General features: G+C 43.0%; 1 protein-coding gene across 2 annotated transcripts; it reads right to left on the minus strand.

Annotated features, from left to right (window-relative positions):
- Positions 1-523: 523 nt before the first annotated feature.
- LOC146347842 (complement factor H-related protein 2-like) lies at positions 524-10,260 on the minus strand. Of its 2 annotated transcripts, none has more exons than XM_084851489.1 (5): positions 10,138-10,260; positions 6,206-6,268; positions 4,906-5,088; positions 4,230-4,461; positions 524-2,308 (listed from the first exon to the last, which is right to left on the minus strand). In XM_084851489.1, the coding sequence occupies exons 1-4, from the start codon at positions 10,193-10,195 to the stop codon at positions 4,265-4,267; spliced, it is 501 nt and encodes a 166-aa protein (XP_084707615.1). In that variant the 5' UTR covers positions 10,196-10,260; the 3' UTR covers positions 524-2,308; positions 4,230-4,264. The 2 variants fall into 2 exon arrangements, with proteins under 2 accessions (XP_084707615.1, XP_084707616.1); XM_084851490.1 differs by having other exon boundaries at positions 1,642-2,305.
- Positions 10,261-11,438: the final 1,178 nt, after the last annotated feature.

Below are 11,438 nucleotides of genomic sequence, written 5' to 3' on the forward strand. Positions count from 1 at the left end.
TAGCCATCTGCTCTCTCTAATTCCTAGCACTTTCTGCAAGGGTTTGGCTTTATATTGGGTCCTAGGAGACTATAGAGGTACTGATATAAAGCTAGCAGTATTGTTCAGTTCGGGGAGCCAGGAATCATCTAAAGTTTAGATTCTAAACCTTGCTTGATTTCTCATCTCTGCAATTTGTTCCAAATAAACCAGATGTAATTTTGACTTCATCAGCTGAGCACATCTTTGTGTGCACATCTGTGTCCAGAGAAAGAAAAACCTCTGCAAAGCTTTAAGCCTTAAAGATTAAGGGAAAGACAGGAAAATTCACCAACTTGGGTAGACATCTGGAATTTGGGGCATTTACCAGTTCATGATGTCATAGAGATGTATATGTTTCCGACACCATCCATCCATTCCCATAATTACACATTTTTGATGGATCTGTCTTGTTTAGTGCTAAATGAAAACTATTCACTTGTACAAGACAAATTAGATATTTATGCAGAATGAGGGTTGTGATTTCATAACTTCAAGTCTCGTGAATAATGTATTTTCTTTTATTTCAGATAGCATTATAACCATGTTCTGGCCATCCTGAACAGGATAGGCTAAACACGTGAGTAGGGCCTGCCCTCTATGTTGCAGTGTGGGTCATTCACCCACCCACCCCCACAGTTCAGACCTCTCAGTATTGAGCAGCATGGTCTAAACAGGAGTTCTGTGTTCACTTGAATGTGAGTAGATCTCTCAATATGTTCAGGAAGCCTGATACTGGGGGATCAGGGACCCCCAGAAGCAATTCTTCCTGAGCCCCAATTTCTCCAGGGAACCACATCCAACCACACCAGAGACCTGCTCCTCAACACTCATCAACACACCTGCTCCATGTAAGGAGGAAGTAAGGGAAAGGACCCAAGTGTTTAGGACAACCTCTGATGGCTGTTCCTTTATCAAGGATCCTAACTCCTCACTCTTGAAGAGTGAAAACTAGGAAGGCTAGGCAGGAGCTGAATAGGATATAAGGCAGGGGTGACCAACCTTTTGGCCCTGTGAGCTGCTCATGCAGATGAACATGCACTTAGAAGCACACACACATATACTCTCTCTCTCACACACACACACACACACACACACACACACACTATCCCTCTCTATGCCCTCTGAGTGTTAGGGGTTTTTTTTAGTGGCCTCCTGGAAGCAGGCCCTCTCAGTGTTAATTCTAGAGCATCCTCTGGGAAGCAAACTGTGCTGATTCCTAGAGTGTCTCTGGCAGTGGTGGCAGCAAATTAGGTGGTAATTCTGGCTATGGGAGTCACTGGGGCCACAAATAACACCTGGGGGTTCATGTGGCCCCCTGGTTTTGCATTCCTGATATAATGCCTCAGCTAAAGTTGAGAATTGGTTAGAGCAAGTTGCTTGCACCTGGTGATCTATCCATGGTCCTGCAAGCCTTGTCTGTAGCTGTCCTTTGTGCTTCTCCAGAACTGTAGACATGTATTGTCTTATTGTCTTTGCTCAACACATGAAGGTCTATATGGAAACTGAGCACACAGGGGCATTGATGGCAGGGTTTATGTGCCCACCACATCCCCCTATACACTTCAGCCCTAAATGCGAGCAGGTGAATGTCTGAATAGGGCTATGGTTACTATTATTATTCAGATATGTGGTGTCATAAAGGACTTTTCCTTTATTAATGTTTATTTTATTTTCAAGTGTTTCCATATTAATAAATTTGAGATTTCATAACATGAAAAATGGGATGGGAATGGAAACAGCAACCAGAGGAAAGGATAGAAGACAAATGCAAATACTTGCATGGGGAGTGGGTGAAAGTAGAACAGACATGGAATTGGAGAAACTATGCTTAATTAAAAAGCTGGAGCAAAGCTTTGCTCAGTATTCCAGGAGAGTCTGAGTGTAAGGGAAGGGGCAGAAGGACAGAAAGAATGAACGGAAAAAGCTCAAAATCCAGGTGGCAGAACAAAGCAGTGAGCTAGATCTGAAGGAACCACAGGTAGTTGATGCCTAAGAATGTGAGAATGAAAGGCTAACCAGAACAAGTCTCATAAAACCTTTAGGTTCAATACAAGGAGAGGCAAGTCTCTTGGAAAGGCAAGGACATTTTTAGAGTTTGTAAAATAGTCATGCAGGAACCAAAGATGCAAAAAATGTACTGACAAAGGCTGAATTTCATATATTGATTTGAACTAATCATCTACATTCTTGCTTTCAGGGCTCTAGTAAATACATTTCAGTTGCTTTGATCTTCAAGTGCTGGCTAAGTTTATCTGCTAAAAAGTGGATTTAATTCAAGTTCCAGCTGCTGGAAAAGAACAGAACAAACCAGAATAAAATTACAATACAGCCTAGCAAACCATGTGTGGTTCTACTAGCAATTGTTAAAATAAGCAAATAGCTGCTAGGAATAAATGAGAGTGTTCTATATGCATACACAGAATGCTTTTCTAGAAACTCAGAACAGTGTCCCTATATGAAAAATGTACAAACCATAATAATAACAACAACAACAAGCAATGTAATCCAACTAATAAACAACAACAGCAATAGCATTATGCCAGGGAGAGAGGGTATGGGGTGGCAGGGGGGTTACAGAATAGAAAGTAGACAGTGGCAGGCAGGTACTGTACTAAAATATTGCAATCCCATATTTTTGTTTTATTTAATTATTTACACTAGGGCAATTGAGTCCCTTTGCATGTCTCACACACTTTAGCACATGGGAGATTATTTGCTATCAGGGACAAAGTACAGATGAAGTTAAATGTGTTTTTTATCTAACATGTAACATTTGTAAATACAAATTTCATCAGCTGGAATGAGGCCGATAATTAATGGAATCAGAGCAGGAAAGGAGCAGGAAATGTACCCCTTCCTATATGATGTGGTCCTAAGGAAAGCCCCCCTTCCGAGGCTAGTATTTGCTTTGCAGGTAAATCCTTTTTAGAATGAGGCTTGGAGTGTGTTAATTGCAAAGGAGTACCAACTTCTGTCTGTACTCCTTTTTCCCTGTGGAGTTGTGACCAAGACCTTTTCAGCCATTTATGGGTAACAGATTTCAACACACTGTGACCAAAACAGTACATACTGCATGCAAATATTTTACGAATGGGCAGAAATTGTCAGATAATGTTCTGAAAATATGGAACTTAACAAGAATTCCTGTTTTAAAATGTTAATGTAAAATGCCATTTGGCAAGAGGAAAATCGCTTATTAAGAGTCTTAAAATACTTAGAACAAAAATTGAATACTTAGGGCAGAATCCAACAGGGTACTCATGCCCCACCGATTCTCTTACACTCTACCAATTCCATTGCGCAAGTGGCCCCCACTGCTTGTGCAACAATGATTTAGTGCTTCCGGGGCAATCCAAAATGAGCGGAAATGCTCATTTATGGAAGAAGGCAGGTTAGCAGAGCTCGCATAAGGGAGCTCCTCCAACCTGTCTCCTTCCAGAAACAAGCATTCTGCTCAGTCAGGGGCTTCCCCTAGGAACTGCTAAATCTCCCTTGCATAAGTGGTGGTGGGTCCCACCAATTCTGTTGTGCAACTGGGAAGGGAATTGGGGCGGCAGGTGTAGAAAGGAATCTGCCCTGTTGAATTATGCCCTTTGGGTTATGAGATCCTTCAAAAAGTGGATTAGAGTATTTTATAATTCCACTCTAGACAGGATTAGGATAGACAATAATTCATTAGAGCAATTTTTTTCTACAAAAGCAAGGGTGCCCTTTGTCACCTATCTTGTTACTTCAGCAATAGAACCCTTGGAAATAGCTATTAAAGCAACGGGGGGGGGGGGGATTTAACAGTTAAAACCTGAAGGAAAATAACTGAAAATCTCTCTTTATGCAGATGATATAGCATAACAAACCCATCTTTATAGGTAATCTATTAGATCAGACTGAAAAATATAGTGAAGCAATACATAAAATGAAGTCTGAAATTTTGGGGTTTGTTCCAAATGTTCCAAATGAGGCAAAACAGAAAGAGAATCTCAGTGCCATAAAATCCTGTTAAAAACTATGCAAGAAGCTATAATTCTCCAGACTTCCTATATAAGCAGGAAATTTATTTGTAACCTTCCTAATTTAAAGAGGCTTGAGGTATCAGATCCCCACCTGATCAAGCACTAGAAATGATGATGATGATATTGGAAAATTCTAAGGAGGAGGTGGTGGTGGTGGTGTGGTGTGATTTATCTGTGGCTGAACCAGGAAATACTCACCTCTTTATATACATCTTGGATACACCCATGGTCCTTTATATACATCTTGGATACACCCATGGTCCCTTTACACACTGTTTCCTAAAAGGCGGGGACAACGGATCCTTGCGAAATCCCATTTTACACTCAAACTCCATCCAGTAATCAGATGCTGTCATCGATGTTGATTTAGTTATTGACCTCAGGTGTATATTGTTACGGTCCATGTCAGGTTCATTTGCTCTACAAGTGGCTGAAGAAAAGCACAAATAATTCACCAATTATAGATGAACCTGATACTGGAGAATTCTTTTAAATGTTTATGGGCTTGATAGCAAGGAAGAGAAACCACAATAAAGCTATGCAGTCTGGCACAGGCGCAATTCACAATGGCTGCAATCAAAGAGCAACAATCAAATTTATTCTCTGCTCAGTGGTATTTGCCAACTGGGCCCATGCATTTACTTTCTCTTGTACTGATTGCCATTCAATGGGGGAAAATAAATCCCTGCTCATAGTGACACTGTGCAGTGCGGGCAAACCTTGCCCTCAACCTCTGACACCAGCCTCACTGACAGGTTTATCACAAAAGTTTGCCGGGTTTATCTCGCACACTGCTGGGAGTCCCCTTTCATTTTAATCATGGCCATTTTGCTAATGGAACAAGATCACTCAGGGTTAGAGATTGTAGACTTACGAACACATCTGGGCACGCCTCTCCATTGACCATTTAAACACTTCGCAAGTGGAGTGCCTTCCATTTCAAACAGTCTGTAGCACTGGTATATCACAGACGCCCCGGATGAGAATTCTTGCCGTGGGTAGGCAAGGAGCAGTGCGTTATCAATAGCAGGTGGGCGACTACACTTTCTCGGGATGTCTACGATGCAAATATTGAATGAAAAGATCTATTAGAGAATGTCCACTAGCAGCAAATGCCAGGCTGAACATACCACACTCAGGAAAATGAAAAGAAATATAATGGGGAAGCCATCTTGATTCTGAAAATGAAACCAAATGGTGAAGGGCTTTTCCCTATTAACTTGTTTATTGGATTGTATCATCAGTTAGCATCTCACCTGCCACCACCCATCTCCTCCCAAACCTCTATCTTGTTATGAATCCTGCATTAAATAATGACACATTTCTCTGGAGGAGGTAGAGCACATGCTTTCCATGTCAAAGGTCCCAGGTTCAGGGCATTTTTATAGGAGGCTTTTATCATGCACTTGTGATTGTTCACTCATGGAACTTCGCAGGTCCTTTTCATGACATCGTCAATCTCCGGTGCCTCTCTCGGGGTTTTTTTTAGGTTTATTCCGCCATTTTAAAAACAGCAGAAAATGCAGTAGCACCCCCACACACACACACGCCAAAAAACACATCAAAGAGGTGGTGTAATTCAAGAATTGTGTGATATTTTAGAAATCTTGCAGCGCCATCTACTGGCTGAATAAATGAAATATATGGAACTTGCCCACAATGGAACTGGAAAAAACAAGGGGAGAGCATGTATTGTGCCCACTGTAAACTTGCAAAGACTCCGGAAGACAAAGCCCTGGTAAATTTGCAGGTTTTTTCCTTGATGTAGAGAAGCACTCTCTCTTCAGCATCTCCATTTAGCAGAATCTCAGGTAGCAGGGCTAGGAATTACCTCTGCCTGAGGATGCAAGTAGACATGATGCAAGGAATCCAGTTAGGGTTCCTGCTGTTTTATTTTATTTGACTTAACCAAAAACTGAATACCAGCTTGTGTGGGGAGGGATTCAGATTGGGATTGTAGTTTTGGAGGATTTGAAGTAATTAGAAAAACTGATGTGAGCACATAATGTGACAACATGAGTATGGGACTATAGGTAATACAATCTGGGTACATATTTCTTTGCTTACACAACCCGGATGACAGCCAAAATGTACCTAAAGTATCAGAATTTGTGCCCCAACAGGATTTCATCCTGGATGTTTGTGTTTTAGGATGGTGGAGTTCTGCGTCTTACCTGGATCAGTCAGTATGTTCCCCAGGTCCTCATAAACAACTTGTGCCTGCTGGCTTACTGGGACTGAAAGAGAAAGACAGGGAATGTGAAAAAGAGGGTAGTAAGCTGCAGTGTCACCCAACTTTTTAGAGGGGGGAATCAACTAAATTTCACATAAATGTCAGTAGTAACATATTCACTTCTGCACTGGTAAGCCCTGGGGTTGAACAACTGCTTCTCCTTCTGTTTGTCCTATGAAAAGCAAACGTAATGGCTATCTCGCATTCTCATCACTGATAAAGGGAGTATGGTACACTTTTCACAGACAGATTAGCCTACTCTTTCTGAGTAGGGTAGGGAATGTTGTCATATTTCACTCCAGAACCATCAGGAAATAATTCTAAGCATCCAAGACAAATAAATATAACACCAGTATAGCTCATACTTCAGTAGTTACTTTTCTGTTCTCTTGAAGCATAAACTTTTTTTCAGTCAGTAACCCTGTTTTATTAATTCCTAAGATTTTAAAAGTAGATCAATCAGCCTATCATTTATTTATTTATTTACTTACTTACTTACTTATTACTTACTTTCTAAAATAAACTATGCCAATTAATGTCTTCACCAAGAAAAAAAGCTAGGTCCATATGTTTCAGATCAGATTGTTGCACTCACAACATTTTGAGGGCAAACATTCGAAAATGAGAACAAACAACACATCCTTAACATTAGGGAGAGTGGAACAATGAGGTTCCACTCCATAACATTTTGGCACAGTGGAATATTAATCCATTCCATTCCACCAAAACTCCAGATTGGATCACAACATCCAGAATGGATTTTGTGATCCTCTCCAGGCATTGACTGAGATGTACTGCTGCAGCTAGGCCTCTCTATGCATCTTCCAAGATCCAGTAAGCCAAGGGGAAAGCAGTATTGTCATGGTATTGTCGCCCCCTTCAGGCCTAGCATTGCCTGCAGAAGGTCTTTTTTGGCCATGCTAGACTTCCTTTGCATGTATCTCCAGATTCTAGGGGGATCAAACCACACTCAGCAAAGGAGGCTTCATGATGTTTCCTCCACCCAGTGGGATGCATAGACCTAGGACTCATGCTCAGACATTCACTCAGACATTCACTAGGAAGGTTTGGCTGTCCACCTCACTAAAGGTGCAGCCCTATCAGGATGCCACCTGCTAGATGGAAGCCTCCAATACTGGCTTTCAAGATTCCTGTGCTCTTCCAGGCTGCTACCAACAAGGTAGGAGGAACAGCAGAGGCAATTTTCATTCACCTTGCCATCCTTTTCAATTTTTTCCACTAGACAGACCCCAGGGCTAGGACTGAAGAGGCCAAGATACCATGTAACCTGGCCTCTCCTCCTCCTTCCCCTCCCCACCCACTGGCACACCCCCTTTTCCTGTCCTTGTCCAAGGTTGTGACAGCAAACTTGGAAGAGGGGTCACCGTGGAGCTTTCTCTGGCAGCTGGAAGGGGAGTGAGGGTGAAGATCCAAGTGGGGATTTTCACCTCTGAGGTCATTACTCTATCTTTGGCCTCTGAGGTGAAAATCCCCAGTTTCCTATGGCCCCTCAGACAATGTCTAGGGGCTGTAGGATTGACCCTAAGTTCTCAAAATCAGCGGGTTGGATCCAGACATAGCCATGTTTGTAAACTTGTTGAAACTTAAGTCCCATTGACTGCAGTGGGTCTACCCTAAGCATGACTAAGGGTGCAATCCTTTCGGGATGCGTGCCATCCTCCAAACTCAGAGGTTGATGGGCATCCTATGCAGAGCAGGAGGAGCATGAAAGCAATCTTCACCTCTGTGCTCCTCCCACTCTGCATTTTTGCTAGATGGGCTTTTTTGCCCATCTAGCTGGGGCACTACAGAGTGGGAGGGAAAGAGGCTGGGGAGGCTGGGGGATCCTTCTTGAGCTGGCCTCCCCAGTCCTCTGCCCTCCCTGCTCACAGAACCACCTCCATTCCCTCCTCTCTGAGATCACCTTTGTGACCTCAGAGAGGCAGCTGGCACAGTTCTCTCTGCACTGGGTAGGGGCTGGGGGGAGAGCTCGGACTCCTGGGTCCAAGGTCAGAGAGTTGTCTCCGACCTCGGGATCCTATGGTCCCCTCAGATGCTGTCTAGGGTCCATAGGATTGCTTCCTGGATCCAACCCAGTATTTAAGCACACTTCCTGTGAAGTTGCTCATTTATTGATTGCTTCTGCTGTTTTTTCAGCTGTTGCTGCTGAACTCTTATTGTTATTTTTGTTTTTAGATTTAGTCTAGTTTTGTTGTTAATGCTGGCAAGGGGGTTGATTTAGAGTGGAAGATTTTAAAAAAATGAGTGGCAGAGTATATAAAATAACCTCTGTCCCATCCCTACTGAATGGAGCAGGGAATATTGCAAGACAGGAATACAGGTGGTGCTTCCTCCTTCAGCAAGTGCTTGTGCCTGACTCATGACCAACTGTTGCTCAGTCAACAGTACAAGTTCTTGCCTGCCTTTCTTGAGGGATATGTTTAACCATGACCAAAGTAGTGGTTTGAGCTCTAGGAGTTTGTTCTGGTCCTGGCTTTTCCACAGTATTTGCCACTGCACCATCACTTTGGATTTTAATGCGGGGGGGGGCGAGATCACTAAATGGAATCCATTGGTGTAGCAGGTGAGAAGACGCCAACCTTGCCAACCAGTTCAGCAGGAACCCTAACGAAACAACAACAGCAGCATGATAATCTAGAGAATGAAAGTCTTCAACTGGGAAAAGATGTCACAGTAACGGGTGCAAGCAAGCAAGTCTAAGAATAGCAATAGTTTGCAAGATATCAGAAGGGGAGAGGAAAAAATTTGTCAGTGCATTCACAATCTGTATAAACCACTGAAGAGAAGCTGAATAATCTTTAAGCATCTAACAGTAACTGGCCGGTGGACACTCTCTGGAACATAAACCTTAAAGCAGGGGTCCCCAACGTGGTGTCTGTGGGGACCTCCAAAAGTGCCTGCAAAGCTCTCCACTCCCCCCTTCAAAAATTCATTCTTACTAAAACTTGAAAAACATTAGGGTTCCCGGTTCTCCTTCCTGTTCCTGAACCTGCCACTGCTCAGGGGGAAGGAAGAGGGGGAAAGAATTGCTTCCTGGCCATATTCAGTCTTCTTCCATCTACACAGGCCTTTCCCCTTTGTTCTCTCTGTCTTCCCACTCACCATTTCTCTCCCCCAGCCCCTTGCCTCACTATTTCTCTCCCTTCCCCATCCTTAGCCCTCTTCTTTCTCTCCCCTTCAAGCCCCTAGCCTTGCTCTCTCTCCTACTCACCACTTGATCTTGCGGTTTCTCTCCACTCCCAGCCTCTAGCCTCATTTGTTCCCCCACCTCTTTATCTCACCATTACTCCTCTCTCCTAGCCTCAGTGTTTCTGTCACTCTTTACCTCACCATTACTCCCTTCACTGTTTCTGTCACTCTTTACCTCACCATTACTCCCCTCTACTACCCCCTAGCCTCACTGTTTCTGTCCCTTCTACCCCTTTACCTTGCTATTTCCCCCCTCCCTGCCTGCATCTAGCCTCACTATTTCTCCAAACCCCCCCCACACACACACACACCTCTTTTGACTAGGCAGGTTCCCACAGCAGCCATTATGTGAGTAGCCACATCCTTCATGAGAGCCATTTTGTGGTGGTGCCCACAGCACTTTTTCAAATTCCCAGATGTGCCCATGGGCCAAAGTTTGGGGACCCCTGCCTTAAAGATCTATTCCTACATATAAGTAGCACATCCCCAAACGTTCCTGTGACATGTTCTAGTTTTACAATACTCCTTTTGAAAGGAGATCTATTTATTATTTATTTCTCAAAAAACTACCCTGCCTTTCTAAAATTAAAAACAACAACAACTGGAAACAATATTTTTGCCCTAATAGAGGGGGAGAGGAGGTCTTGTACTTGAATAACTTACCCTGTTGGAAAGCACATGTCCACAGAAGGCACAGAATGATACAACCGAACGAGTTCATGTCAGTATTCCAGGCAGTTGTCAATGTTCCTGCACTGTGCAGTTGGGCTTTTCACAAATGACTCTAGGGACTGTCCTTGCAAAGGGCTTTCACCTTCTCTAGTTCCAGCAAATTAATTATTTACTTCTAGCCATACTGCAAAGTCCACCACACTCCTTTTGTTGCTGCAAGCAAAGTGGATCATAAGGTAGCTCTTTGAGGAACTAACCAAGACACTAACCCTCAACAAGGATTCTTCAAACATGAGTGTGACTGAGGGGTGGAAAGGCAAGCTCCTGAATAAATCCATAATTGTACTAAATCGACATAGGATTTTTAGCACACCCTAACACCACACGCTATACCAATGTGCCCAATGATCTTTGTCTTTGGGACAAAGCAGCTTAAGGAGGGGGAAATTTGGAGCAGACAAGTAGCAGAGGAGGACTGCTTCCTGCATACTACTTCACTCCAAATCCCATCCCATTTGGAAGGGTATTCATTTTATTTATTATATTATATTATATTATATCAATATCCCACCTTTTTCCCTCTTGCAAGGAACCCAAGGTGGCTTACATAGTCTTCCTCCTCTCCATTTTATCTTCACAACAATCCTGTGAGGTTGTCAAGGATCTGCCACAAAAGGCTGGTGGCACAGTCCTCAATATGCTCAAAATGATTACTGAAGAAAGTAACTATTTTCCCTCCACAAAAAAGCAAAAACTGTCTTCTCTTGGAACTGCAAGCCCCAGGCAATTAAGCATATTGCATAGAAGGTAATTAGGAATCCAGAGAATGAAAGAAATAATAATGTCACAAGTATCAATAGAGAAGACACAAGCAAGTTCACAATGAATTATGGGTAACTGGCATAAAAAATAATGGTCAAGTTGACCTGGATGGTATCCAAAGAAAAATTTTTGATTTAAAGCCCTATTACTTGGGCCAAAAAGTTACTTCAGCAATGAACAGCTGTGAGACTATATTATTCCAGTCAAAATTGTACTTAAAAGTTTCTGCTTATCGATTTCCGAGCGTGGAGACAAAGCCAGAACCGCACTGGCTACGAGGGGGAGGGGACAGGGAGTGCAGTTTCTGTGCTCCAAGGTTGGAGCCTTGTATTTGACCTTGGAGCCCAGAAATCGAACAATGCTATTTCCCCACAGATGCTGCCTGAGGTGCATAGGTTTGCTCCCTAAGACTGTGAGCCCTAATTTATGGGACGGTAAATAATATTACTTATGAGGTAATTTCTACACAA

This window comes from Heloderma suspectum, chromosome 4 (genome assembly GCF_057233095.1).
Source record: "Heloderma suspectum isolate Gila_16-S chromosome 4, 16-S_ref, whole genome shotgun sequence".
NCBI classification, from domain to species: Eukaryota; Metazoa; Chordata; class Lepidosauria; order Squamata; family Helodermatidae; genus Heloderma; species Heloderma suspectum.